We start from the raw sequence: 23,492 nt of genomic DNA, 5'->3' as shown, positions 1-23,492 counted from the left end.
ACAGGAAGCAGAACCGGCCCAAACACAAACCAGAAAGGTCAGTCGGCTAGTGACAACTGTTCATTTTCTTGCAAAAAAGATGCCAAGTTCATGGAATAGGGTGTTAAGGTCAAGGGAGGTTTTGTCAGAACCGTCCTTCATCAGTTCGTTCTGTTCATTTTTAGAATCACATTTTTCCTAATATTGCAGGAAACGAGAACCAGAGAAATGCACAGATGACATTAGAATCGTTTAGGGTCCCATCCCCAGGAGGCAGGAATTGTAACACTGGTTCCCAGCCTTCCAGTCTTTAAAAAAAATTGCTTACAATCTTTTTAAGACGTTTAAACAAAATTGACATCATGCCAAACAAAAGAGTTTAATAACTACCTTTTAAAAAAACCTTGATATACAATAAATTTCCCCCACGTGATCAATTATTTCTATTGTTGCTTAAAAGCCTGTCAGAATTTATCTAACGATGGGTCCTGATGTGACGATGTTTCCCAGGAGAAAAAGACCCCAGACAGCATGTCTGTGAGTTAGAGGCGAGGGCAGACAGCTCCTCTGTAATTTCACTTTAATAAGAAGAGTGAGCAAAACACAGCGCCCAGCAGGAAATACCACGTTCCCTGGCACCAGGACCCTGGACTGTGGGCTGCAGGGCAATGGGAAGTCTCTGTCTTCCCAAGACACTGCCTCTGAGGCATCCACTCTAGCCCAAGACTTTGCAATTATTTTCTAAGTTTATTTTCTCACAGTGTCTCCTCTAACTTTCATACAAAGAGTACTGGCACTTACAAACCTGTACTAAAGTCCCCTCTATATATATAAAAGCCTAAGCGACCATTGCAACCGAAACAACTGAACAGATGACCGAACAGGCTGCGTGGGGCAACCAGGTTGGCAGGGGGGTTAGTGAGGGCTGACCAAATGACTGAGCAGCGGGCTGCGTGGTGCGACCAGGCCGGCAGGGGGCGCAGTGAGGGGCGACCAAACAATCGAACAGCAGGCTTTGTGGGGCAACCAGGCCGGCAGAGGGGGCAGTTGGGGGTGACCAGGCCGGCAAGGGGGGGGCAGTGAGGGGCGATCAGGCCAGCAGAGAGGGGCAGTGAAGGGCGATCAGGCGGGCAGGGGGGGCAGTTAGGGGTGACCAGGCTGGCGGGGGGTGGGGGAGCAGTAAGAGGTGACCAGGTTGGCTGGGGAGGCAGTTAGGGGTGACCAGGCTGGCAGGGGGGGGAGCAGTTGGGGCAACCAGGCCGATGGGGGGGGGCAGTTGGGGGTGACCAGGCCAGCAGGGGGTGCATTTAGGGGCAATCAGGCAGGCAGGCAGGTGAGCAGTTAGGAGCCAGTGGTCCTGGATTGTGAGAGGGATGTCCGAATTAGAGAGGGTGCAGGCTGGGCTGAGGGGACCCCACCCCTGTGCACCAATTTTATGCACCTGGCCTCTAGTCTAATCTAATAATAGACAAATATGCAAATTGACCACACCTTCGCTACATCTAAGCCACGCCCACCAGCCAATCAGGACGAGTATGCAAATTGCCCCAACAAAGATGGCGGCTAATTTGTATATCAAGACAGCGTCGAAAGAAGCCAAGAGCTGCAGAAGGGAGTAAAGCTTCGAAGAAGCAAGCAAGCTGGGAGGAGGGGAGAGGAGAGGAGCGAAGTCAGGGCCGGGGCGAAGGGAAAAGCAGGCGGGCTGGAGGAGAAGGCGGGGCGGGTGACAAGGGCAGAGCGGAGGTGGGGCCGGGGGCGAACGGAAAAGCAGGCGGGCTGGAGGAGAAGGCGGGGCGGGCGACAAGGGAGGAGGGGAGGTGGGGTAGAGTGCAGCAGGAAATCCTATTGCAGGATTTTTCCTGCAATGGGAACGCTAGTAATATAATAATAAACAATAGCTTATAGTAATACTAGAGGCCTGGTGCATGAAAATTCATGCACTGGAGGGGGGAGGTCCCTCAGCCTGGCCTGCCCCCTCTCACAGTCCAGGAGCCTCAGGGATGGGAGGCGACCTGGCAATCAGGGGAAGGCAACGCCCCATCACACCTCTGCTGCTGCCACTGCCAGCAGTGCAAGCCTCGGCTGGCCCTGGTTACCTGAGCCTCAGGCGGCCCTGGGTGGCTGGGCAGCCGCCATCCGAGGCTTGCCTGTGCTTCGGGCCAGCCCTGGGTGGTTGGGCGGCTGAGGGGACTGGGGGACTCCAGAGGCAGGTGCACGGAGCAGATGGACCTGCCTCAGGACGGGCCCAGCCTTGCTGCGCCTGCTGCCCCTGCTGCCCCGGTGATGAGGGGACTGGGCGCCGCCATCTTTGAGGGCTTGACAGTCAATTAGCATATCCCTCCTTATTGGCTGTGGGTGCTGCCATCTTTGAGGGCAGGGCAGTCAATTAGCATATTCCTTCCTTATTGGCTTGGGCATCTCCACCTTTGAGGGCGGGGCAGTCAATTAGCATAATCCCTCCTTATTAGGATGATAATAGCTTATATGATACTAGAGGCCTGGTGCATGAAAACTCATGCACTGCAGGGGGGCCCTCAGCCCGGCCTGCCCCCTCTCACAGTCCGGGAGCCCTCAGGGGCGGGAAGTGACCTGGCGATCAGGGGAAGGTGACGCCCCCATCACACCTCTGCTGCTGCCACTGCCGGCAGCGCAAGCCTCGGCTGGCCCTGATTACCTGAGCCTCGGGAAGCCCTGGGAGGCTGGGCAGCTGCCATCTGAGGCTTGTCTGCGCCTCAGGCTGGCCCTGGGTGGCTGGGGGCTGAGGGGACTGGGGGACTCAGGAGGCAGACGATGACCAAACGCCTGCCTCCGGACCCCCAGGCAGGTCCGGCCATGCTACGCGCCTGCCGCCCCAGCAGGGCTGAGGAGACTGGGTGCCGCCATCTTGTGGCTGTGGGCACTGCCATCTTTGAGGGTATGGCAGTCAATTAGTATATTCCCTCTTTATTGGCTGTGGGTGCCACCATTTGTGATGACATGATGGTCAATTAGCATATTCCCTCTTTATTAGATAGGATAGCTTATAATAAAGCCTAATATGCTAAGTGTCCGGTCGTCCAGTTGGCTGTTCAACCAATCAAAGTATAATATGTTAATGATATGCTAAGGCCACTCAACTGCTCACTATGACGTGCACTGACCACCAGGGGGCAGACAGTCGACCAGTCGCTATGACGTGCACAGAGCACTAGGGGGCAGACGCTCTGACTGGTAAGTTAGCTTGCTGCTGGGGTCCGGCTGATCAGGACTGGGCGAGAAGGGCCGGACACACCCTGGAGCCCTCCCATGGTCCCTCCCTGGCCCCGATCGTGCACCAGTGGGGTCCCTCGGCTTGTGCCCTCTCACAATCCAGGACCCCTCAGGGGATATCAGAGAGCCAGTTTTGGCCCGATCCCTGCAGGCCAGCCCTAGAGCCCCCACCAGTGCATGAATCCATGCACTGGGCCTCTAATATACTGATAAAGGGACAAGAAGACACAACAATCCTTAATGTGTATGTACCTATGCAGAAAATTCCAAAGAATCAACAACAGCGCAAATCCTGGAATTAATAAGCAGTTATAGCAAGGTTGCAGGATACAGGTTAATATTCAAAAGTCACTTGCTTTCCTATATACCAGCAATCAACAGCTGGAATTTGAAATTAAAAACACCATTGCCCTGGCCAGCATGCTCAGTGGTTAGAGCATCAGACTGAGCACTGAAGGGTCACAGGTTCGATTCCCGGATAAGGGCACATGCCTGGGTTACAGGTTCAATCCCTAGCCCTGGTCGGGGCATGTGCAGGAGGCAACCAATTAATGTGTCTTTCTCACATTGATATTCTCTCTCCCCTCCAGGTCGACCCTTCCCTCCCACCCTTCAACTCTCGAAAAATTAATGGAAAAAATATACTCAGGTGAGGATTAACAAAAAACACACAACACCATTTACATTATTACCAAAACCATAAAGAATTTTAGGTATAAATCTAACAAAAATATGTACAAGATCTATTTGAAGAAAACTACAAAATGTTGATGAAAGAAATCAAAGATCTAAATAAATGAAGAGATAGTCCATGTTTTATTTTCAGTTCCTTAGTTTTACCTGATATTTGGCATCTTCTCATGCTCATTTGCATATATAAATTGCCGTCTGCATATGTGCTTTGGGGAGATGTCTGTGTTCAGATCTTTCACCCATTTTTAAGTTGGGGTTTTTATTGTCGAGTTTTAAGACTCAATTATTTTGGGTACATATTTATAGCATCTTTATTCATAATTGCCCCGAACTGGAAGCAACCAAGATCTCCTTTAATGACTGGGGTACACAGTGGGGTACATCCACACAATGGAATGTAGTCAGCGATAGAAAGAAATGTGCTATCATGCCCTCCAACACCTGCAAGAATCTTAAATGCACACTGATTAGTGCAAGACAGCAATCTGCAAAGGCTATAGACCAGGGGTCCTCAAACTTTTTAAACAGGGGGCCAGTTCACTGTCCCTCAGACCGTTGGAGGGCCAGACTATAGTTTAAAAAAAACTATGAACAAATTCCTATGCACACTGCACACACCTTATTTTGAAGTAAAAAAACAAAACGGCAAAACACCCGCATGTGGCCCGTGGGCCATAGTTTGAGGACGCCTGCTATAGACTGTCCGATTTTAACTCTGTGAAGTTCTGGGAAGCGTAAAACTAGAGAGACAGTGGAAAGATCGTGGTTGCCAGGGGCTCAGGTGGAGATGGAGGGGGGTGAACAGGTGAAACGCAGGATTTCAGGGCAGCGAGAGGACTCTGGTGCTGAAATGCTGGATACATGCCCTTATATATGTGTCCAAACCTGCAGAATGTACAACACCAGGATGAGCCCTAATGTGATCTGTGGACTTTAGTTAATAATAATGTATCCGTGTTGGTTGTAACAAACGGACCACACCCATGCAAGATGCTGGTAACGGGAAAGCCCGGGGGATATATGGGAACTCGCTGTACTGTCTGCTAATTTCCTGTAAGCGTGAAACAGTTCTAAAAAATACTTTAAAACACATTAGAACTCATCAGTGTTTTGGGAAGTGCCACCCACGCCTTCTTCATCACCTTTCCCCTGACCTTTGTGCGCTGCGAGCCCATGATGACCCATCGAAGAGAGGTTCTCTGTGCTGCATTTTGCGTTTTCTCCTCCTGGCCTCATTGCTTTCAGTTCCTTAAAAGCTGCCAGGCCATCGTTAAGACATCAAGGCAGCAGGAATTCTGAATGATTCCGCAAATGGGGTGAGGCTCTGCCAGTGTTAGGCCAAGAGGGAGCTTCCTAGACACCCCCCTGTAATACTACCGCTCCTCCCCTTACTTGGAGAATTGCTACAGGCCACCATTGGACAGAGCCCGGCAAGCGCAGGCTGAGTGGCTAAGCTCCCTCTGCCGAGCTGCCCGTGAGGCAAACTCTTCCTTTGTCATCAGCCTCGTTACTGTTGGCTAATGTATTGTGAGGGCTTCCTGTGAGCCGGGCCCAGCTGAAGCACTGTGTGTATTCTCTTATTTAACCTGCACAACAGCCCTATATGGGCCCTATTATTAGCCCCATCCTATAGGCGAAGAAGCAGAGACTCAAAAGGTGGAATGGGAGAATAATAGCATTACCTCCATACCAAACCAGACAAAGACACCGCAAGAAAAGAAAGCTACATACCAACATCCCTTATGAACACTGACGGAAAAGCCTCAACAAAATACTAGCAAACTGAACTCAACAGCATCGAAACACACACACACACACACACACACACACACACACGCTCACACTCACACACACACTCACATACTCACACTCACACACACACACACACACTCTCACACATATGATGGAATGTTATTTAGCCAAAAAAAAGAAGGAAATCTTACCACTTGCAAACGGCATGGATGCGCTTGAGGGCATTATACTAAGGAAAGTAAGTCAGGCAGCGAAAGACAAATAGTGTATGATGTCACTTATATGTGGAATCTTAAAAAAAAAACCCACACGCCTGAGCTCAGAGATACAGAGAACAGACTGGCGGTTGGCAGAGGCAGGGGGTGGACAGTGGGTGAAATGGGTGAAGAGGATCAGGAGGCACAGACTCCCCGTTATAAGATAAGTAGTCGTGGGGATGTGATGTACAGCCTGCGGACTGTAGTTAATAATACTGTATTGCATTCTTGAAAGTGGCTAAGAGAGTAAATCTTCAAAGTCCTCATCGCAAGAAAAAAGATGTTAACTAAACTTACTCTGGTGATCATTTTGCAATACATAAAAAAATATCAAATCATTATTTTGGAAACCTGAGGCTAATATATAATGTTATATGTCCATTATACCTCAATAAAAAAAAAAAAAGGATTACGTGGCACGAGCACGTGGAATTTATTCCTGGCATGCACTCTGATGGCCCAGCACACGAAAACCTCCAGTGCTCCAGGGAAGGGCAGCTTTGCAGCTTCCTTTACGCACTTGAGGCGGAAGGGGAGCGTCGGGGAGAAGACAGGGAGGGCGAGAAGAGCAGGGGGGGATCTGATGACAGGCCCGTCGAGGTTCAGTGCTCTCTCGGGGGCCAGGCCCTTCAGGGGCACTCCTCCTGGCGGTTCCCAGCGTGCTCGCCTGGATGCCCAAGAACAAGGGGCAGGGCTGGCTGAGAACCTTTCCCTGAGAAGTTACAGGTCTGAGGCCTGACCACCCACCATGACCTGCCCCGTCTGAAAGTTATGATCAGGTCACCCTGTGAGGCGACTTTTCATAGATTCCCCCCCCCCCTTTTTTTTTCATCCACAACATGTTGTCACCAACATGCCATCAAGCCCTTTTCTTCCGTCCAAATGATTCACCGAACACCTCCAGACCTCAGCACTTGCGGTTTCAGCAGCTGGGGTGGCCTGTCCTGCCGGCTCTGCCCGGCAGATCCGCGGGCTTCTCCTTATAGGGGCAGGTCAGCTTGGTCTACTCTGTCCCAGGACAGGGTCATGGTTGGGGCCTCTGTCTATCGCCCCAATGCGCCTCTTCCATGGAGGGCACCCGGCCAACATTTCCTCCTTACCCACGGCCCCCACTAGATGGCGCCACGCCCATTCCTTGAGTGAATGCGGACCATAAGAAACTTTTCATGTGTCATTAAGCTGATGATCTCAGTTAACTCACATGGAATTTCAGATATTTCGATTTTTAGTTGTTCCCCAAAGCCAAATTCACACCCAAAGAATGAAGCGTCTTTCTTTAGAAGCTTTGAGTCAGCCTAGAATCTGAAACTCGGTCTCTTCCCCCCTAACCACCCCCCCCCCTCGCCCTCCCCAACTGTGTGTTTTTGGACAAGTTACTTAACCTTTCTGAGCCCCATTTCCACATCTTGACATGAACATATAAAAATGATCATCGTAGTTCCTACCCCGTGGGATTATTTTGAGGGTAAAATTCTGTAAATACACATATAGAACATACACAGAATATATGTTAAAACATGCAAGACGCATCAAGTCGTCTATAAGTGTGTGCTGTAGCTGTTTGCAGAAGATCAGGACTTGCCCCTGACGTCCCCTGGAGTGGCTGCTGTCAAACACCCCGGCGCACCCCGAGCAGCCCAGGAAGTGAGTGCTGGTGGTCTCGGCCTGCGCCCTGGGGTGGAGACGTACATTGGAGCAGCTGCTCTGGAAAAGAGTAAGTTCCTCAAAAATTAAAAATAAGATTATCGTATGATCCAGCAAGTTCACTTCTGGATATCCCCCAAAGAACTGAAAGCCGGGGCTTGGAGAGACTCGCACCCCCCTCCTCCCCGCTTCAGAGCAGCACTCACAACAGCCCAAGGTGGGGATGGCCCAGGAGCCCACCAGCCGGGGGGTATGGACCTGTGGTCAGCACACACAGCCCAGTCCTCAGCCTCAGAAGGGAAGGACATTGCGACAGATGCTGCGGCACGGATGGACCTTCAGGACGCTACGCTGCGTGACGCAAGGGCCACAAAAGGACAAACCCCGGGTGATTCCACGTATGCGAAGCGCCTAGACCAGCCCCGTGCGCGGAGGCAGGAGGCAGGACGGCGGCTGCCGGGCCTGGGGGGGGGGGGAGGGATGCAGAGTGAGCGTTTCACGGAGTTTCCGTTTTGCAAGATGACCGAGGTCTGGAGAAGAATGGGGACGGGTTGCGCGACGTGAACGTACTTAATGCCACTGAAGTGTACACGCTAACCACGGCGAAGATGGTAAAGTCCATGTCATGTGCATGTTACCACAAGAAATGGAAAGATGATTCCACTCCGGCCCCTGTCTCTGGACTTTTCCTCTCGGGAACCCCCGCCGGCCCGGGGGGAAGCAGGCCCAGGGACATCGGCCGGTTTCCAGCCACCGGTTCTGGGACCGACGGGGAGAATCAGTCCGGGGACTGGTGAGGTCCCCTGGGAGAACCCGCAGGGGAGCCACGCTGGGCGGGGGGCCTGGGGTGGGCGTGGGGCTGGACCCTGGCAGGAGGCGAGCCTGGGACCCGCACCCCCAGGCCTGCTGCTTCCTGTGGGTTTCCCACAGAGTCTGAGGGGTGAGAGTCCACATCCAGACCTTACGTCTCAAATGCAGGGGTTCCCTCGTGATAAGAGAGACGCGAATTAAAGTGACAGGGCGCCATAGTTCACCTCCCAGACCAGTGAAGACCTTATAGGTGGGCAACACACTAGGCTGAGGGGGGGGGGTTCCAGAGCAGAGGTCACCGCTGGCGGGAACCTAAAACAGTGGTTGGCACACTGCGGCTCGCGAGCCACATGCGGCTCTTTGGCCCCTTGAGTGTGGCTCTTCCACAAAATACCACGGCCTGGGCGAGTCTATTTTGAAGAAGTGGCGTTAGAAGAAGTTTAAGTTTAAAAAATGTGGCTCTCAAAAGAAATTTCAATCGTTGTGCTGTTGATATTTGGCTCTGCTGACTGATGAGTTTGCCGAGCACTGGCCTAAAACATCTGTAAACCTCTGGAGGTAACTGGCAGCACCCCCTCAGAGCTCCGGGTGTACACGCCCTGGGCCACAGCAGACAGCCCCCCACGTCCATGAAATGGTGTAAACGGGACGGTCACAGCGGCCTTTTTTCCGGAACAATAAGCAAGATTACGGCATGGGCTCCGATGGGCCTTTGTCAAGAGGCGGCCCAGAACTGGCAGGTGCCCGGCAAGGGGCCAGGTCATCGGGCTGTACGGGTTCCAGTGTGTGTGTTAGGTCAGTCTCGCTCCACGACCCCCAGAGCCCAGATGGGAAGGGGCTGACACAGGCTAGAGAGGTGGTCCCAGCCTCGAGGGAGGAGCCGGCGGCGGGACTGCCCACCAAGGACGGAGGCGCAGGCCCGGGCGTTTCATCCCCCGTCAGCTCTGCCCTTGGTTTTCCCTCCCTCCCCACCCTCCTGGCCACAGCACTGCGCTGACTGGGGTGGTCCGAGAGCTCAGCGGTCAAGGGGATCTTGAAACCTCCCCGGTGCGGGGCCAGGTGAGTTCTCAGCCACCACCTGAACGTGGGGAGCACATAATGTGAGGGTTCCTAGGTCTCATCCCAACCCCCTGGGCCAGCATGTCTCGGGCTCATGTTTAACAAGCACTTCTATTCAGATGAAAAATCCAACCACCCTTGGCTTGCAGTGTTCCTTCACATCCTGGAAGAATCAAGCCCCTCTCTCGGCAGCGTTTAAATAACAGCCACATCCCACTCTAAAAATCACAGTTCGCGCGCCACGTCAGATCATGTAAATGATAACCTACAACGTTTAGCCCTGAGATGAGCGAGGCCGAGGCTTCCCAGCCGTGCAAGATGGGCGAGGGGAGGTTCTGAATGAGCTCCCGGCGGCCAGCCTGCACACGGCAGCCGGGACGGTCATTTCAAAACGCAGCTCTCCCCTTTGCTTACGATCCTTCAGTGCCTTCCTGCCATTCCTCTCCTGATAGAGATCAACGTGCTCACCGTGCACGAAGGAGACCTCCTCGTCTCAGCCCTCCTCCTTCCCACTCCTGCTCTGGACACACCGGTTTTCCCTCTTTAGCCCCAGGGCCTTTGCACATGCCACCCCCTTCTTCCCTTGTCTGGTGAAGGCCTCCTTGCCCTCCCCATTTCTTTCCCTGGGAGCCCAGTGTTGGCTGGGAGCTACTCGGGCCTCGGTGGGATCTGTGACTCACACCTCTGCCTCCTCGCCGCTTCCTGACTGCGGGGACCCTGCCCGATGTGGCCAGTGCTGTGTCCCAGGACTGCCTCCGTGCTGAGGCTCCAGGTAAATATTTGTGGAATGAAGGAGTGACAACAGCGGCAATGCCTGAGCTGGCACACACGGGCTTCCTACTGCTGCTGGGGAACCAAACCCTTACAGGATATAGAAAAAGCCTGGGGCGCAACGCCTACAAGTACCAACACTGATTTTCTCTGAGCCGCATGATTACAAGGGACTTTTTCTTCCTTACACTTTGCTTTCCCTCAAGTTTTTAAAAAGCCAATAAGCATGTAACAACCTTTCACGATCAGAAAAAGGTAAATGATTTCAAAATACAGGGTGGGGGTAAAAGTAGGTTTCCAGTTGTTTGAATGGAAAATAATACAATAACTGATAAGTCATAATACAAGCGTAAACGCTATTTTGCATGCTCACAACTGTAAACCTACTTTTGCCCACTCTGTATGATATCAACAATCAAAACACTGTGTCAGCCTCACGAATGAGGATCAACCTATAGAAGCATCGATGCCTGTCCTTTGGGATTTACCCAAGTAAATAAAACAATCTTTTTTTAAATTTTATTTTTGAGATGTAACCTCTGGGTAACTTCAAGGACACCTTTTTGTTAATAAATATTTCTGAACTTTAGTTAGTGGCATGGCTTCTAGTGGCAGCTATAAATGTCATTCATTTATTTATTTTAATTTATCTTTATTGGCGACTGTAAGTTGACTGTGGAATTGTACCTTCGGGTGGCCTCCGGCTGGTCAAGGGTGATTCTCCTAATCAGACAAGGCCCAGTGACGTCAGCGGACGGGGGCAGTGTTCACCTCGTCCTGTTTTATTAAAACTGGAAAATGCTGACATGTTCGCAGGTTTCAGTTCTTCAAAATGGACCCGTGTCCCCACATCCCTTTTTAAACCAGATCTCCTCGCCCGAATCCACTGAGGCTCTGGGAGGAGAGGATTTGTCTAAGAGGAGACAGACGCGCCCATCGAGTTTGTTCACAAAACATTTGGCAACTCATGCATCACCTGTCCCCTGGGGAGCCAGGCGGAGCCTGCGCCGCTGCACACGCAGCTCATCTCTTCGTCAATCGCCGCTGCGGGCCGCGGTGGCTCCTTAAACTCCGTCCAAGGGGCAGGAGGCAGTCAATTAGTTTTTATACGACGAGCGCAGCTCAATTCCTGTCTCCGTGACCACTGTCCTCATTAGTTCCCTCTCCCAAACAACTCAGTATCAGTGGATTCGCATCTCACCTCCGAGGATTCTTCTGTCTCCGTTTGTTTTCTGAGACAATAACAATCGTGGTTTATGTAGCAGCAGGAGGGCGGGCACTAACCTGCGAGTCTGTCTGAATCCGCACAACGGCCCTGAGATGTGGTAAGTAGTTTGTAGACGGGGAGGAGGAGCTCAGAGTGATTAACTCGATGAATTCGCTCCAAGTCACAGGGCCAGAAAGGGGCCTAGTGAGATTCAAACCCAGGTCTGTCTATCCCCTAAGACTGTGCTTTTGAAAATTGCAATGGTTTTCTAATATCGCCGTCAGATTCAAACCAGAGCTCTCCGTCTCCATGACAGCCAGACGCAAGATAAGACTAAAACCGCCTCTGCCTCGTGTGATAAAGGAGAAACTGAAATTATTTTTTCTTTTTCTTCTCCCCCGACTTGGGGCACTCAACAGATTTTCTGTGTCCTTGTGGGGAGACTACCACCTGGATGAGGATCTCGAGGGGAGGCCCACTGAGTTATTTTTAAATCTGTTGAGTTTATAATTAACACGCTCAGAAAACTAGGGACAAAGGAGGGGACTTTCTCTACTTGTTAAGAGCATTTACAAAAAAACTACAGTGAGCATCCTACTTATGGAGAAAGTCTGAATGCTCCCCCCTCCCCCGCCCCCACTAAGATCAGGAACGAGCAAACATGAAGATTTCTACTGCTCACATCGCTGCTTTTCAGCAGAGTGCTGGAAGTGCTGGACCATGCAATAAAGCAAGAAAGGGAAATTAAAGGCATTCCGCTCTCCTCTTCTCAGAGGAGAAGTAACATTGTTCCTTTTTGCAGATGACATGATTGTTTGGGAATCAAATCCTAAGAAATCTATAAAAAGCCTTCTAGAAAGTTCAGTTAAGGTTGCAAGGTACCATGTGAGCATAAAAAAATCTGTTGTATTTACTGTCAATGACAGGTGGACACCAAAATTAATAATATAATGCCATTTATAGCCAGAGAAAAAGAGAGAAACAAGAGCAAATATATATAACAAAAGTGTATAGGACTGGTATGCTGAAAACTACTAGAACACTCATGAAAGAAATAAAAGACCACCTGAATACATGGAGAAACGTACCATGTTTGTGGGTGGAAGGTAACATAGTAAAGATATCAATTATTCTTACACTGATATAGAGGTTTAAACACAATTCCTATAAAAATTCCAGCAAGGTATTTTGTATGTACAGGCTTGTTACTAAAATTTATATGGGAAGGCAAAAGAACTAGAATAGTTTTAAAAAATTATAAAAGAAGAATAGAGTGGGAGAAGTCACTCTATATCAGGGGTCCTCAAACTTTTTAAACGGGGAACCAGTTCACTGTCCCTCAGACCGTTGGAGGGCCGGACTATAGTTTAAAAAAAAAACTATGAACAAATTCCTATGCACACTGCACATATCTTATTTTGAAGTAAAAAAACAAAACGGCAAAAACACCCACATGTGGCCCGCGGGCCGTAGTTTGAGGACGCCTGCTCTATATGATTTAAGGCTTATATGGCTACGATAATCTAGACCAGTGATGACGAACCTATGACACACGTGTCAGCACCGACACGCGTAGCCATTTCTGATGACACGCGGCCGCATGCCGAGGATGAAACATTTGCTGCTCCTGAGGATGAAACATTTGCGACTAGAGTCTTGGAGTTAGTTTTTTCCTCAAAGTGACACACTACCCGAGTTATGCTCAGTTTTTTGGCGAAGTTTGACACACCAAGCTCAAAGGTTGCCCATCACTGATCTAGACCATGTCATATTGGTAGAGCGATGGACACAGAGATCAATGGAATGCAATAGGGATTTCAGAAATAGCCCCCCTACAGTACGGCCAAATGATTTTTGGCAAAGTTGCAAAAGCCATTCCATGGAGAAACGACAGTCTTTTCAGCAAATGGTTCTGGAGCTACTGGATACCCACATGTAATAAAAATAAAACTTGACTTAAACCTCACATTATATTTTAAAAATGATCTCAAAAAGGTTCATATAGTTAAATATAAAATATACAACTATAAAACTTTTAGAAGAAAACATGAGAGAATCCTCAGAATCGAGGGCATGGGGACCCTGTAACCAGGATCTATAAAAGAATAAAAATGATAAACTGAACCTCATCAACATTTAAAACTTCTGCTCTGTGAAATATTCTGTGGAGAGAATGAAGAGACAGACTCCCGGTGGGAGAAAATATTTGCAAACCATACCTCTGACAAAGGACTCATATCTAAAATATAGAAAGAACTCTCAAAACTCAATAGGAAAATACCCCACAAATGATCTGATTAGAACGTGGGCAAAAGACACGAGGAGACATTTTACCAAAGAGGATATGCAGAAGGCGCATGAGCACTAACTACATGAGAAGATACTCAGCATCACTAGCTGCTTGGGAAGTGCAATTAAAACCACGATCAGCTCTCACTACGCACGAACACAGCTACAATAAAACACGGGGATAATCGTACCTGCCGGTGAGGATGCAGTGAAACCGTGTCTCGTATACGGCTGGAGGGAGGGGGGAATGCAAAATGGTGCCGTCACCCTGGACAGTGGTCTGGCAGTTTCTTTAGAAACCAAACACGTGATCCAGCAATCACACTGCTGAGCATTTATCCCAGAGAAATGAAAACTTACGTTCGTACAAAAAGCTGTACACGGCTGTTTACAGTGGTCGCATTTGTAACAGCCCCGGATGGAAAACAATCAAAATGCCCTTCAGTAGGTGAATGGTTAAACAAAAGTGGGACGTCTACCCCATGGAATAATACTCAGCAATAAAAAGGAACAGGCTAATCTAAATGGATCTCAAGGACATCCTGGTAGAAAAACAACAACAACAAAAACCTCAAAAGGTCACATGGTATAGGGGTCCATTTATATAACATTCTCCAAGAGAAAAGCATGCGAAGGGAGAACCTGTTCGTGGCTGCCAGGGGTAGGGCTGGTGGTGGAGAGGTGGTGTGGCTGTGAAGGACTATCACAGGGAGGGCTTTGAGGCTGGGATCGGTCTATACCTCGATGGCTGCACACAAACCCACACATGCGACAAGATGGCATAGAGCCAAACACACACTTCGCACCATGTCAATTTCCTGGTTTTGATAAGGTTATGGCTAGGTAATATGTAACCAATTGCGAGGAACTAGGTGAAGGTACCTGGGATCTCTCTCTCTCTCTACAGTTTTTGGAACTTTTTGTGAATCTATAATTATCCTATCTAATAAAGAGGAAATATGCCAATTGACCCTCACACTGTTGCAAAGATGGCGGTGCTCACAGCCAATAAGGAGGGAATATGCTAACTGACTGCCCCACCCTCAAAGATGGCAGTGCCCACAGCTACAAGATGGTGGCGCCCAGTCCCCTCAGCCCTGCCGGGGCGGCAGGCACGTGGTGCAGGCAAGCCTCAGATGGCGGCTGCCCAGCTGCCCAGGGCCGCCCGAGGCTCAGGTAACCAGGGCCGGCCAAGGCTTGCGCTGCCAGCAGTGGCAGCAGCAGAGGTGTGATGGGGGCATTGCCTTCCCCTGATCGCCGGGTCGCCTCCTGCCCCTGAGGGCTCCTGGACTGTGAGAGGGGGTAGGCTGGGCTGAGGGACCCCCTCCCCCCTCCAGTGCATGAATTTTCATGCACTGGGCCTCTAGTTTCAAAATAAAAAGTTAAAAGAAAATCTGTTGAGTCAGGTCTCAGAGAAACCTGCCTTTCACAGTTATAAAGGGATTCTGTTGTAGTTCTCTTTCTGCTTCAATATTTTAACCCTCTTGGGTAGTTAAAAGGCTCAAAGCCACTGTTTCTATTACTCCTTCCTTTCTCCCAGCTTCCTTGGATGTCAAGGAGCTGAGGCTCTGGACCAAACCACAGCTAATTCATTACAGTGTGACATCCTCCATCTCAATGCCACCTCAAAGAACGACAGTCCTTCTCTTTTCAACGGAAAGGTCAATGAAACCCCATGCCTACTAGCAGTCATTCCCCCTTCTCCCCTCAGCTCTCCAACACACTAACTTTGTTGAGTGTTAGAGAATGGAATGAAATGAGGAAATGCTGCGGCCACACCCACTGCTTGGAGATCCGTGGCTCCCAGGGGCCCGCCAGTCTCCAAAACCTCTGGCGGGGGCGAGAGGCCACTCCCCAGGCTGGGCACTCCGGGTGGCTCTGGCTATCATACCCTGAGCAGGTGAAGGTCAAAGCACCAGCTCCACGCCCACCTAGCAAACCGACCACCAAGCTGCTGGGGAGGGGACGATGGATGGGTCATCCGAAGACAAGTTCAGCAAATGCCGTGGGACACGTGGCACTTTGCCTGGCGCTTGTTTTTGTGGCGAGCCGGCATGGCCATGGCATACTCAGCCCCAGGGTGCCTTATGTGCCACGCCAGCTCAGCCAGGGTCAGTGACCCTGAGTGGGGGCGGCTGAAAGGCTTAGGAAAGACAGACAAGAGAATGAAAGCTGGGTCTCAGTGGGACGCTGCTTCTCTGATGGAGAGACAGCGCCAGGGACTACAAGCCGTGTCTTTATTTTATAGCCGATGCCACGAGGCAAAGTAAGGGCGTGGTCAAGATGTTTACAACATTCTCGTGGGTTTCGATCCTACTCAATTACATGCACCTGATCAAGCTTTGTTTCCTTGCAGCCTGTATCACTTAGGCACGTGGTCGGCAAACTGCGGCTCTGTTGACTAATGAGTTTGCCAACCACTGGGATAGGGGCTTAATCACAAGGAACAACAACAGCCTGTAATTATTGGAATCGAGAGTCTAGGTCAGTGGTCGGCAAACTCATTAGTCAACAGAGCGGCAAACCGCAGCTCTCGAGCCGCATGTGGCTCGTGAGCCACAGTTTGCCGACCACTGGGCATATGGTGCCACGAGTTTGGACCATAGGCTCAAGCTTACAACTATAGCTGTTGGCTATATCTGTGCTGGGAGGGCTCTGCCCTCCAAGCTGGGACTTGCACGTGGCCATGAGAGGACTGTGCCCTCTCATCAGTCCAAGGCTTGAACCCGTCCAAACACTGTAGCCGCGCCCCACACGTTTTCACTACGCTTCCTGCGGAAATCCAGCGCGTGTGGCCAGTGGTTACTGGAAGCACATGGAGGGGAAATGTGGCTGTAAGGCCAGAGGTTATGTTTCAAAAGAGATTTGAGTCCACAAAACAGTCAGGGCTTTGGAGGGGGCAAGGGAATGGGCTGGATGAGTTCTTACCGCTAAAACAAGGTCTGAGTCTTCGTGCCTTCCAATCGTCGTACTTTTGTTCAGGACAAAAAAGCCTTCTGCGCTCTTTAGATAGGCTTTCATACTCTCTGCTTTTCCTGTACAAGGTTTTCAGAAAGAAACCGGTTAGGAAGATGCAGTCCTCCAACCATCCCACGTCCTATTCAGAATGAATGAGACACACCGCATGCCCAAAGGAGAAATCAGCAGAGGTGCGAGTGGACAGATGGACTGACGCAATCACAATTATGATGCTGCATATTTTTAAAAAATATATTTTTTATTGGTTTCAGAGAGGAAGGGAGAGGAAGAGAGAGAGAAACATCAATGAGAGAATCATTGATTGGCTGCCTCCTGCATGCCCCCTACTGGGGATCGAGCGCACAACCTGGGCATGTGCTCTGACAGGGAATGGAACTGTGACCCCTGGTTCATAGGTCAATGCTTAAGCACTGAGCCACACCAGCGGGCTGATTTTACTTATTTTAAAGATTGTCTCTTTAGCTGTGATCTCTAATATAGGTGAGCTTGGTTCTGATAATCAAGTAGAAGACATTTTTACTTAACTCAGAGCACAAACTATAGCTACGATGACTCAACAACAAATCTGAATTCCACGGGTGATGGTTTTCCCATTAACCTTAAGAGTGAGGTTACTTGTATGACACACCAAGTATTCACGTTCAATATTCCCAACCCTTCCCTTCCTAGCTCTGTGACCTTAGGTGAGTTATTCTTTCTCTATGCCTCAGTTTCCTCATCTGTAAAATGGGGATAATACTCTGTATCCCAAAGGGTTTTGTGAGGATTAAATGCAATAATATGCGTGAAGCATTTAGAAATACACATTTGTACTATGACTTTTATTATTGTTATTAATTTTGGGCTTCTTGAACTCGGATCCAAGGAATTCCAAGCTTCTATAGAGCTTCTTTTTTTAAAAAATAAATTTTATTGATTTTTTTTTTTTTACAGAGAGGAAAGGAGAGGGACAGAGAGCCAGAAACATCGATGAGAGAGAAACATGCCTCCTGCACACCCCCCACTGGGGTATGCCCGCAACCAAGGTACATGCACTTGAGTCCGCAGGCCGATGCTCTATCCACTGAGCCAAACCTTATAGAGCTTCTTGAAGTGTTGAGTCAGTCTTTGAGGAAATGAGCTTTGAATGATACCTTTTGTAAAAAGTCACTCATTTTTTTTCATATACTTAGAAGAAAATGATGATTTAGGCTTGGCCATATGATCAGGACTCTGCACATATTTCTTCCCAGTGTTTTATTATGAAAATATCAAATATACAGAACAGTTGAAAGAAGTGGATGGTGAACTCCTGTATATCCACCAACTGGATTCCACAATCAACATTTTGCTGTATTTGTTTGATCACACATCTATCCATCTATCCATTCATTCATCCATTTACATATTGATGCATTTCAAATAAATTCTGTACATATTTTTCAAAATGTGAACATTTCAGCAACTTCAGTCATTTCCAAAACGCTGGTGAGACTTCACATGATGCTTGCATTCTGATTTGACATGTGTCCTATTACAGTGTGACATCCTCCATCTCAGTGCCACGTCAAGAATGACAGTCCTTCTCTTTTCAACGGAAAGGTCACTGAAATGCGAAGTTGCTGGACTGTGGATAAAACCAACGTCATCTAGTTGTGACTTACACGCATCAGGTCTGATTCTGCCTTCCCTCAACATCTCCATCATCATTTATTGTGCCATCCTTTTATAGACATTGCCTCTTTTTGTCCTCAGAACAGCCCTGAGAGCTTGGTATCACTATTGTCCCACTTCACAGATGGGGAAACTGAGACTCAGAGAGGTTAAGGTTGTGTAGCAGTAAGTGTCAGGGAGAGAACTCTGAGCGCTTTCATGTACCTACTACGTGACCCTCCGCAGCTCAATTTCCACCTGCACTGTTGCTGGGTGGGGCGGAGAGGGGACAGCCAGTTACCCTGCCTGCTGACCCTTGGGGCATGCTATATCAGAAAGTCCTTGAAACCAGGATTCTATCCTCTGAGAGGAAAAAAAGACCCTACTCGGGGATAAGAGAAATAAAAATAAGCCAGAGGGTTTATTTTATATTTGTAAACTCTGAGGCCTATGGATGCCTCACAAATATCGGTGCTTTCATATCACGAGTAATAAATTTTAAGTGTGTTGTCATTAATCTAGGAGGAAAGACATTTTCCCAAAAGAAGCGTGCTCCCTTGCCATCAACTCGTTTCAGTTATTCGTCCTCAGTTGAGGACCTCGCTACCAAGCAGCTCCTTCCGGCCTAATTCACCTCCCGTGCACACGGCGCAGAACGTCTCTCCTGCGGGGCGGCCACTCAACTAAAACCCCAAACTCAGGTGATGCCCATATTTGCTTTTAGCTCTCACCCAGGTGCTCCCGAGGCTGGTGCTTTCTCTCTGCTCAGATGTTACCCCTTTGTGGGGACCATCTGACCACCTGGCTGAAGGCACCCTCCAGTTACTGTCACTCTCCAGCTAGCACGTCTCCCTGCTGTGTTTCCTTCCTGGTACGGATTCTCTGACATTTTCTTTTTTAAAAAAGATATTTTTATTGATTTCAGAGAGGAAGGGAGAGAGAGAGAGATAGAAACACCAACGATGAGAGAGAAGCAATGATTGGCTGCCTCCTGCATGCCTCCTGCTGGGGATCTGGCCTGCAACCTGGGCATGTGCTGTGACCTCCTGGTTCATAGGTCGATGCTCAGCCTGAGCCACTCTGGCTGGGCTGACATTTTCTTATTCATTTGGTTGGGTTTACTGTCTATTTCCCTCTCACTAAGATATATGTTCCAGGAGCGTCAGAACCGTGTTTTTTGTTGTTGCTGTTGAGACAATTTTGCATGAGTTGTGTTTGTACCATCTTCAGAGTAAAGGCATTGGCAGATTTTGTCCTGCACGGTCTTGCCAAGGACATTGTTACAACCAAATAATTATTGCAGGGCAAACGGCCTGGGGGAATATAGGTCAGGCTCATAAGAAAGACGCCGCCTCCCTTGGGGGCAATGACCAGGCAAGTTTGCCAGCAGCCCCTTTCAAAGATCGGGGCTTTCTAAGCTTGGAGCTCCTCAGCTGGGGTTAGACCCACTGCGTGCACAGCGCCCGCCTCTGATGTTCTGCACCACGCCAAGGGACTTGGGGGCACGGGAACCAACGTGAGTGGGAACCCTGGTTGCCTGTTGTCCGTTCTGCTGTGAGTAGTCAAGTCCTCTGTCTCCGGCCCCGGTGTCTCCTGTCTTCTGCCAGCAACTGTCCGCTGGGCAGGCTACCTCGTTAGCTTGCAAGCAGGGGGAAAACGCAGCCCCTTCCAAGTTCCTGACAGTTGTGTTCTGTTACCCCATATCCAGTGCCTGGAGCCAGGCCTGATACATAGTAGGTGCTCAGTCAACACTGTGGCTGAATGAATGAAAATACAAAATGACACCTCAGAGCCATCAGAGGACCAGCTGGCTAGGAATCTTGAACAGTAGCTACCCTCATTTGCCGCTTAGTGTCTGTTCTACATGACTTTTTGGAAAACCTAAATTCTACCTCTTTAGCTTTGGGGTTGGACAACACTTCACCTTAGTCCTGCCCTGCGCAGCCATTTCCCGGCCTGAAAACACCGTAGAAAGTAATCGAATGTGTTCAACTCTGTAAATTCGCTCTTAGAGCCACGGAGCACCAGCCACGGTGAAGAGGAAAGAGCTTCCGGCACGGACACCCCTGACCACTTCGCTGGTCCAGAATGGGCCACAGACACGGGATTTCTTCTGAGGGCGACCAGGTCTTCAGTGGCCTGGGCGGTGTGGAAGTTCCTCCGAGGAGAGGTCAGGTAAGGGGGATCTCTTACCACTGGGTGTTGTTGTTAGGAAATCCAGAAAACCTGGGGTGGTCCCTCCTAATCCCAGCTGTACCCCACAGGACATGCGAGAGTTGGTGCCAAAGAGGGTCCTTAAAGCTCCCATGGGGGCCACCTCGGAGGGCAGGGTGGGAGACCGCACTCAGGTAGGAAGGGCTGGCGCTGGGGCACCGCCTCTGGGGGTGCTCCTGGGGACAGGAGCCTGGATCAGGGAGGGCCTGGGGTGGGGCCCGGTCACTCCCAGCCACCCCAGCCCTTGACCTCACAGGGCAGGCCCGCCCGGTCTCCGCCCGCCGCCTCCTCCTCCTCCTCCTCCTGGCAGCACTCACCTGGCCGGAGGAAGATGCCCACACTCCGTCCTCCGCCCAGAGCCTGGCGGGCTCGCGAGGCGCCAGGCCCGCTCCGGGGCGAGGCCTCCCGGCCACGCTCCCGCGGATTCTCCAGCCAGAGGCCGGCACCCCGCGCACCCGCCTGGCCTGTGTACGCGCGTCCCCATGGCAACGCCGCGGGGCCAGCGCAAGGGCGAGGGGCGTGGCCTGCGCGGCGCGCTGGGAAGGCCCGCGTGGAGTTCAGGCTGCCAGCCACGCCTCCAGGCACCCCCATCCCCGATCGGCCACTTAGGGGGCCTCGGCCCCATTTCACAGATGGGGAGACGGGGGCTCAGAGTTCACAGAAGTGGCCCAAGGTTTTACAGCGAGAAAGGAGCGGACTCGAGAATTCTTCCTAGGCTGGCTGCGTTGGGGGGGGGGGGGGGGTGGCAGGGGTGAGAGGTGACGGAGCTGAGCAGGAGAAGCTTGGAGGTTAGTCCCCCCTGCCCTACCCAAATCCCCCGCCCTTCTTGTTGCAGATGAGGAAATAGAGTGAGCTGGGAGGACCAACACTTTTGGGGGCGGGGGCGGGGGGAGGGATGGGGTGGAAGGAACAATTTTGAAAGAATGAGGGTTTCTTCCAAGTGCTGGGGAAAGGCTATTTCCAAACCCACGACTTCCCTGTCAAGACGGACGTTTATTCATTCATTTGTTCTGTATCCCTGAGTCCCTGGAAGTGTCAGGCGGTGGCCCCAGAGTTGACCTGGATCAGTCACTGTCCTTAAGAAGCCCCTACCCACGGGCACTGCAGAGAAGACAGGCTCAGAAATGTCAGCAATGATCATTATCGCCATTATTGCCCCGGCCAGCGGGGTCTTCTAACGGGGGTACCGAGGCGGCGCACCTAAGAGAATGAGAAACAGACAAGGGACGCAAAGAATGGAGGCAAGACAAAGGGGATTCTGATCAAGCCTCAAAATTTTATTTTTACAGCGTTCCTTATATGTGATTTCTAGAAGGGTGGATGCCTAGGAGGGGTGGGGGCTGACCTAGATAATCGGCTAAAGTCGTAACTATAGATAAAGGGTGTGGCAGTTGAAGGGCGGCTACAGAAGAAATGCTTTGTCCTCAGGCAAGAGGAGGTGGGCCTAGTTACAGTAACTTACTGAAGGTCAGGGTTAATCCTTTGACCGACTCTTGGTTCCTGACACCATTACATCACTATTTTAGCAGGAAAATAAGGCTCGGGGGAACGTGCTCAGGTTTGCACAGCTGGAGAAATAGCAGGATTTGAATCTGGGTGAGTGTGACAAGGAAAATCCTCCCCCCCCCCCCCCCCCCCTCCTGGAACTACAGGTGGTAGTGGTCACAACCACAAGACACACGTGCTTTCCTTCATCTCTGAAGAGGCTGGGCTCCTGTCTGTCTTGAAGACCTGGCAGGTTTGAGGCCAGAAGGGAAAGGGGGCTTAGGCCAAGGGGGCAGCTGGGGCCTGCCACCAAGCTCACCTGCCAGACACTGGGCTTCCTTCCTGTGGGACCTCTGCCCCCATGGAATCTTATTCTGCCCCCGCCACCTTCCCGGGCTGCCCTGGATTGGGGCAAGCACCCCCACTGTGCCCCCTGCCCAGACCTACCTGCTGTTTTCCCCCCCGCTGCCCCAGCCCACCCACTGGGAGAGGTAGGGAGGCTTGTCAAGCCTCTAGCGGCTAGGAGAGAGCCAGAGAAATCGGGAGCCAGGGAGAGCAGGAGCTAGAAGAGAGCATGAGCAGCCGGAAGTAGCCACGGGGTGGGGTAGGAGGCCAGGCGGGAGAGCAGAGGGCCCACTGGATCCTAAGGGCCCAGGAAATGCAGGTTTTTATAAACACCCCCCCCCCCCCCACACACACACAAATAAACTGAAACCTCTGAAGGAATACTGGCAACTGAGGCCTTCCTCACCCTTCCCTTGGCAGAAAATGAGAACACACCCACCTTTTCCTTAAAGGGGCGCTTCTACTGCTGGTTTGGGGCCTTCATTTCTCTTGCAGATCAGTCTTTGATGTCAATTCTCCTTGGTGCCCTGGGCCTTGCCACCTTCTGTTTGAAAACTGCAGGTGAAGTGTGCTCAGTCCACCCTTAATGGGCCTGTTGTTTGTTTTATTCTGTCTGGAGCTTTCTCCTCTCGCCTGTGAAGTGGAGATAACAGCAGCATTAACTGGAAGGATGAAATGGGTTAACCCGTGTAAAGTACTAAATTGTGATGGTGCGGGAGAATCACTCCTGAGTGTTGGCGATTATTGCCTGCTGTTGTTTTCTGATGATATGCAAGGCAGCCCAATCTCAGCCCAGGTCACAAACACCTGGGGGGAAACGCTGTGTGCTCCAGGCTCAGCCCCCACCCAGAGCAAACCTGACTCTGAACAGTCCCATGCCGCTTTGCCCGTTGCTCTGGCACCTTTCTGGGTGCGGATGTCAGAGATGGGCTGAGTCCCGGCCCCAGAAAGCCCCCAGAGGGGATCCTGGGAAACCAGCTGGTCTTAGTGGGACATACCCATAAATTCTACTTCCAGGCATCTGGGCAAACCTTCATTGTGATTATTATTATTTGCTCGTAACAAGGAACCTTATGAATGTGGTTAACAAAACCAGCTAATATTGATCAAGGCTTGTTAGGAACCAG

General features: G+C 50.6%; 1 protein-coding gene across 11 annotated transcripts in view; it reads right to left on the bottom strand.

The window, feature by feature from the left end:
• Nucleotides 1–20,986, bottom strand: part of FHAD1 (forkhead associated phosphopeptide binding domain 1) — a 103,553-nt gene extending 82,567 nt beyond the window's left edge. For 10 of the 11 annotated variants that reach the window (XM_054721214.1, XM_054721216.1, XM_054721218.1 and 7 more), the window contains exon 1: nucleotides 16,639–16,745. In XM_054721214.1, coding sequence (XP_054577189.1) covers nucleotides 16,639–16,731 — 93 coding nt within the window. In that variant the 5' untranslated portion in view covers nucleotides 16,732–16,745. Of the gene's footprint in view, nucleotides 1–16,638; nucleotides 16,746–20,852 lie in introns of those variants that run through there. The other variant, XM_028155570.2, reaches the window with a different exon arrangement.
• Between the last annotated feature and the right edge of the window lie 2,506 nt (nucleotides 20,987–23,492).

This window comes from Eptesicus fuscus, chromosome 9, assembly GCF_027574615.1.
Source record: "Eptesicus fuscus isolate TK198812 chromosome 9, DD_ASM_mEF_20220401, whole genome shotgun sequence".
Classification (NCBI taxonomy): Eukaryota; Metazoa; Chordata; class Mammalia; order Chiroptera; family Vespertilionidae; genus Eptesicus; species Eptesicus fuscus.
The sequence above is the reverse complement of the archived record's forward strand: the minus strand, read 5'-3'. Positions and strand labels throughout refer to the sequence as shown.